The 7,040-nt window shown below is 38.6% G+C and overlaps 1 protein-coding gene across 1 annotated transcript; it reads right to left on the bottom strand.

The window, feature by feature from the left end:
* LOC18786115 (U-box domain-containing protein 33) lies at positions 1–6,469 on the bottom strand. Its single transcript, XM_007220200.2, is given in 10 exon segments — positions 1–396; positions 667–1,431; positions 1,862–2,389; positions 2,765–2,902; positions 3,094–3,550; positions 3,789–3,893; positions 4,424–4,545; positions 4,743–4,864; positions 5,373–5,597; positions 5,600–6,469. Coding segments are annotated over 10 exon segments (2,673 nt in total). The 5' UTR covers positions 5,628–6,469; the 3' UTR covers positions 1–213.

The raw sequence follows: 7,040 nt of genomic DNA, 5'->3' as shown, positions 1-7,040 counted from the left end.
TTGGAGCGAATAAGGGAAGTCTTCTGTACATTAATATGGCATGTAAACACGTAGTTTGTCTGTATGGCCACATACTCTAAGGTCCAAGGAAGAAACCAACATAGCAGAAACAGAAGAAATCTAACTTGGTACATTATACATGGGTGTGAATATATGTATGTAGTTATACATAACTATGTGGAACAAAAATATCCAAACAATTGGATAAAGATATCAATGCTGTTGCAGCCACTCCTGAATTGCAGAACGAAGAGCATGGTTGGGGACAAGATTCTTGTGTTCAAGCTTAAGATTTGTCATGGGTGAAGTATCATGACCACTGTCCAGCCATCCTCTCAAAGCTTCTGCTTCATAAGTAAATCCATCTGCCGCAACATGCGGATCTTGCATGACTTCCTGAAAGTTTGAAAATAAGAGGAACTTTATTTTAAGGCACTTTCAATTGGGTAAAGCATTCGACGAAAAAAAATTTGAGTAAAGCAGACCTTGGCATAAAGAAAATCTTCATATGAACAAAAACATATATGAAGCTATATTAGATCAATAAAGTGCGTGTGTGTGCGTGACACAGAAAAACCAGTACACATCAAGTATCCGTCAATGGAGAATGTGGTGACCATGGAAATGTCAATTCAAGATATACAATAAATGATGAACAAAATTTACCTGGAAAATGGGACAAATAAAATAGGAAGGAGGTTGGAAATGCTCTTCAGTACCCAGACGGAATGACGATGAGCATCCACAAGACACCCTCATAGGGTCAAGTACCCTCCAGACATCCGATACAAGGTCTGCCCTGCGCTTCCGGCTCATCTCACAACACCTCATTGCCAAGCAAGCTAACTGTTCAGCCTGAACAAATGGCCAGTCTCCAGCCAAAGGATCCAATAGTGTTTCCAACTTTCCCGAATCTAATGCATATTGCACTTCCTTCGTTATCCCCAAAGCTGGTCTCCCAGTCAGCAGTCGTAGTAGTATAATCCCAAATGAATAAACATCTGACTTTGGTGTAAGCTCTCCTGATGAGAGGAACTCAGGATCTATGTATGCAAAAGTTCCCTTTGGGTCAGTTCTGCAATAGAGTGTTGTGTTGTTGCTTGAACCCTCCCCACGAGACAATAGCCGACTGATTCCAAAGTCACTAAGTTTGCTAACAAAGTTATCATCAAGGAGAATATTCGCAGGTTTCAAATCACCATGTACTATGCCGTGAGGTTTACTGGAATGGAGAAAGATAAGGACAGAGCACAACTCTGTGGCAATGCGTATTCGAGTTTGCCATGACAATGGAGGAGTATTGTCCTTGCAGCTGAGTCGATCTTCAAGGCTTCCATTTGAAAGATACTCATAAATGAGAGTCCAAGATTCGGGACAGGCACCAATGAGTGTGACAAGATTGGAGTGCCTCAACTTACTCAATACATCCACCTGAGATGCAAAAACTAATTTGATAAATGGCAAACATGTGAATTAAATTTCTTCTGGAACAGCTTTTTTTTCCCAAATTTTTTGGTTTGCAAATAAAATGGTTAAGTTAAAAATATTGCAAACAATGCAACTTCAGCTTCTGCAAGGCAGGAAAATTTAAAAGGTTTCACATAGAAAACTTTCTTTATACTCACTTTTTAGTTTCTCAATGCCAACACAGAACTTAAAGGCTGTTAAAGTGTCATGCACGAACATAATAAAAGCATAATATGAGCTTATTTGGCTTTTGAAATAAAAACTAGAAGCTATTCGAAATTGTTTTTAGTTTTTAGTTCTATGTACCTCCCTCATAATAAATTAATCCTGTAAGCTCCATGCTTCTATGAATCAACGGATTGTTAAAGTGTAAACGATGATCAGGTTATCCTACCTCTTGCTGGAACTCAGAGGGACCTTGCATGCTGTGAGCGTGTAGCAACTTTATAGCCACCTGGGTGTGACGTAATGAGCCTTTAAAAATGCTCCCATATCCCCCTTCTCCAATCTTCAGTGATGGATCAAAGTTTCGAGTTGCTTCCTCAATCTCTGTAAATGAGAACTCCGTGAAGAACTGAGGCAAGTGTGAGCTTGAGGCCTCTCCTTGTTTTCTCCTCAGCTCCTCAGCTTCTCTAAGCGCATTGTCACGCTCCACATGCAACTCATCCCGTTCTTTTTTGTAATTTTGTAAAAGTTCCACAGCTGAGATTATCTTCTGCTCCAAGTTCACAGCCATCTGATCAGACTCGGCAATTTGGCTCTCAAGTAGTGACTTATGATCTAGGGCAGCCCTTAATTCTTCCATGACTTCATCTCGTTGCTTCTTCATCTTTTCGAGTTCTTCTCTCTCTCTTGCTAGTGCTTCTTCAATTTCTTTCCTTTGTCTCAACTCCTCATTATATAAGAGCTCTGATGCTTTAGCCTGTAAATGGAGTGATTCCCAATTTTTTGTTTATGGAGTTTTCACCTCAGTGAGAACAAATATTATAGTAGTATGTTTACTTTTTCAAAAAATCTCAAATTACATATTACCAAACCCCACCTCTAAGATATTACCAAACCCCACCTCTAAGATTCACCACCATAGAAGAACAGGATTCACAACAAGGTAATTAATAATTTCCATGCAAATGATCTTGTTCATCTTAGATGATCAAGTAATATAATGGTAAATAAACAAATTACTATCTACACTGTGTACTGAAAGTACTGGAGAAAAGAAGAGGGGAAAAATGAAAGATATCATCTCCATAAATGAAGAAGGTAAAATGAAATGCCAACTAGAAACAAACTTTACCCTCCGTATGGCGTCAATGGCATCCTTTTCAGCTTTCCCACGCCTGATTCCCTCCCGAAATGCCTCTCGCTTTGCATTTTCAGCCTCTGCCATTGCTTGTTCAAGATGATCATACAGACTATCATCTATATTTCCATCCTGCACCATCAAGGGATTTAAATTCAAACCTTTTCAAATAATTTGGCAACTGAATTGACTCAGTTGATTTCTGCTAAGGTGGCAGGTGAAGTGCTATTTAATAATTTCAAAGTCTAAATTCACAACGTAAAACATGCAGAAGGTTCATGAAATAATTATCCGAACCGCACACATGATATTTTTTCACTTACCAATACACTGGGAGGGGATGAGTGATTAAGTTCTTTGAAATGAGAAAGTGCATGTGATTCAGTTGACCCATTTTCACTTCCCTCAATTCTATCATACTGAACCAGAGCTAAATCGCCCAATGCAGAAGAGCATGATGAATATCCTGAAACACTCCTCCTTGATACCCTATCCCAGTCATCAGGACTTCCTCCTGCTTCGAACCTACTTGGAGTTGAAAGCCCTTCAGTACCATCTGAGGAAGTAGCCTCAGTTATGCTCCCTCCATATTTCTCCATATTTGCCGATCTTACCCTGCGGTACAAATCTTGAGCTGGATTGGTGAGTTTTGCTCGATTATTCTGCCCAAGTGTAACAGCAGATCTTGATCTAAAGTGGTGCGGTGATTGTTCAGGATCACTGTTTGGACTTGGTTGCAGCAATGGAACGTCTGTATCAACTCCATCTGAATTACCTTCCCTATTTTTTAATGGTATATGCGTTAGTAGGCATGATTATCAAAATCAAGTTTGTACAGCAGATCACCAATAAAGCATTATTAAACAATTAAAAACCATATGATTGCTTTGAAGCTTAGACAGTTTTCTCTTTGTGGAGTCATTCACATATCTTCCCTATATAAAGAAATAACAGAAGTTTCAAGAAAACCTTTTTCTTTTCTTTTCTATTTTATTTGCAAAGAAGGTTCAAGTAAAACCTGGTGTATATAAGGTGCCCCTTGCAAATAAATTGTATGTGACAGGAAACAGGTGCTTGTTGGCGCACGTATATGGCTTTCTTCGACTTGAGGTCCATCATTTTCCTGCAAAATTAATCGGTGAGTAAGCAACCTCAGTGCAAAAGATGCATAAATATACTCATAAAATGAACCACCCGAAGTGAGAATAACTAACTTGTAACAAACTAAATATTCTCCTTCACGCAGACAAAAGCTGCATAAAAACTAACCTCTTCTATTGGGAACGCCATAAAAAAGATTATATATAAAAAAAACGTCCGTTGGGAAGGGAACTGGAATGTAATAACCAGCCAATTATTTGATGCAGAGGCATTAGTGAAAGACATTTCAATGAAAAACAGGTCTCTGTATAATTGCTGGTGCCTTCTCACGTTCTTTACCATACTTTTTCTTTTATTTTTCAGTCAATTAATTATCAAAGTGCCACTATAATACTGTTTCCGATCTCCTTTATGACTGATTATTAGCCTTCACTGAATTAACAATGTATCCTACAGCATGCACAGTCAGGACCCATGTATCTATGCTGGATGAACAAAGAACCAAAAACAAAAATGATAAACAGGCATATGAGAAGAATACTTATGTAATACCTTGAATGGTATTTGTCTGCTGCTGCTCCCATTACAAGCTTCCTTATTCCATGCTGAGAGATGAGTTCCACAATTCCCTTCTCAATACAGTCCATTTCAATATGTAGTTTTTCAGCCCGAACCTACATTAAACAATCATCAGCCAAATATATCAGAAATCTTAGCAAATTTTATAAAACTTTTCAAAACTTCAAATCCTGTTATCTTGTTATTCACAAAACTTTTAGATAAACTACTTTGTATTGTAAAAGAAAGTTTTTACAAAAACCCAAAAAATAAAAAAGGAACAGAAAGGAAGAAACCGAAGAAGGAACAATACCCCCATTTGACGGCAAATACGAAAGTAATCCTCTAGGATCTTATTCATGTTTTGCCTCTCAATTTCTCGGTATGCTCTGACTTCCTCGTCCTTCAGTGAGCTAGCTGGGAACCACCCCCCCACTGCAAATCGTGGAAACAGTGGAATATTAAATCCATTCGGAAGCTTGGAGATGGTAAGGCAGAATGGCAACTTTGGTATATGAACATCTTCTTAAATGTAAGATCGTAAACTTTTCCAGATACACAATACAATGACTTTGATATCCTAGCCAAATTCATAAAATATTTCATTGACTAATTTTCCTGAGTTTTGTAAGTATTTACAAACTTCTCTACTTTTCTTCAATGTTTGTCCACATATTATCTGGTTCATGAGTCTTGAGTCTGAATTCAAATTTATTGAATGGCTCATACTGTCTATCAGATCCTAAAACCATGGTCCTATAGAGGCAAGCATGATCCAGTTAGTAACTGGAAGTGAACAAATTTTGTCCACAGGGTAATTCTGATTAATTTTCAATACAAAACACTCAATAATTCAGTTACATAAGTCATATTACAACATCATAAAACAAACATGAACTGTGCAAATTTCCTACACACACACACACAAATGTTGCAGACTTACTGCAGGGAATCTTCTGTGAAGGCTGGTGAACATGAGCTAAGCAAATTTTCTTCCCTCCTGAGTTATGGACTGCCCATACCAGAGTTGATTTGCTGTCCTTGACATCTTTTGCCACAGCAACATATATCATATCTTCAATCATGCGTGCCACAGGCTCTTCCACAATCTCTCCACCATGAGCCATGTTTGGAGAAATAACAGGATACCTTACCCCCTCTACAGGTGAATTGCAGGCATAGAACTCACTACAGCCATGGCAAAACCTCAAAACCTCATACCAAGCTATCAAATCCTCTCTCTATCTCTCTCCAAAACAGTATATCTTCTCTAAAACCCTGTTTTTCCTGAATTTCTTTCAGAACTTAATCATCAAATTCTCATAACAGGCTCTCTCTTCACAACTCAAACTACCATATTCAACTCACTTTTGCTCCCCTTCAATTAGAAAAACTATTTATCGAGATCACACTCTACCCAATTCAACTTGATTTCTCAAGACATTAAATATAGAAGGGGAAAGCAAATTCAACTCTTAAAAACCCACATCTTCAATAAAGAAAATTATCAAAATCTCAGCCAACCCAAGTCAGCTTTTTCCCTCTAGACCTCAAATTCAACCGATTCAACAAATAAATCGCCACCCAATCTAACAAATTGATCTTCCCCAATTGAAAAGGCTCTAGCATCAAACTCTCGCACCCAGAAAAGAAATCAACTTTCTCTCGCTATCTCTTTCTCCCTCTCTCTAACAGACTGTGTTTCCAGCTTTCCAAGACTTTCCATTCCATAAAGTGAATCAAAAAGGACCAGAGAGAAAAGGATGGGCTTGCAAAAAGATGAACGGAAAACCACAAAGGGGGTGATGCTTGAGGTCTCTATAGATATGATTAGGTCGTCTAAAAGAGATTGCTTGTCTTGAGCTTGAATGATTGTATAGCAGAAACAGACTCTGACTTTATCTTACAGTATATTTTCTATCAAATTCAGGGAAGTTACTTAAACAATTCCATGGCGGGCTCCATTTTTCTCAAGTAAACTCACTGCCTCGGCTCTAAGCCCTCTCTCTCTCTGTCTGATGACTCTGCTCGACTAGGTTCCTCGAAGGTGAAGCGGCGTGGGGTCCAGTGTTTAAAATTCTCATACTTGATTTTGGGGACATTTACGATTACATACTCAACGTTGAGGAAAATCTATAATTTGCTCGTTCCGTTAGCCAAATCATTAGTGAATCTGTTAAATGCTGATGTGGCGAACGTGAGCTCCATTTTTTTTATAAAATGGACAAAAAATGGACAAAAAATTAATAAAAAATTAATTTATTGTTTAAACTATTTATTATTGTTAAATTAATTCAAAATTTAAAAATAAAAAAATAAAAATCTGGCCAAATCCAACAGCCACCCCTCCCCCACCCCCAAACCGAGCAGCACCCCACAGCTCCGACGAGTGACACTATAGCCCAATGAAGGGGACCTACCCGTTTCTCGATCTCTTTCTCTTTCTCTCTCCCTCTCTCCTACCCCCCCAGCCCGCCTAACTTACCCAGCCAACAAGTACAACCCAGATCTCCCTCACCTTCTCCCTTTCACCCGACGCATCTCCCACACCCACCCACAATGCACCTTCCCCTCTCCCCAAGCATGGAAATGCTCATTAATTGATAACTAA

This window comes from Prunus persica, chromosome G2 (assembly GCF_000346465.2).
Source record: "Prunus persica cultivar Lovell chromosome G2, Prunus_persica_NCBIv2, whole genome shotgun sequence".
Lineage (NCBI taxonomy): Eukaryota > Viridiplantae > Streptophyta > Magnoliopsida > Rosales > Rosaceae > Prunus > Prunus persica.
Note: the sequence above shows the minus strand (reverse complement) of the source record. Positions and strands in the feature narration are given on the sequence as shown.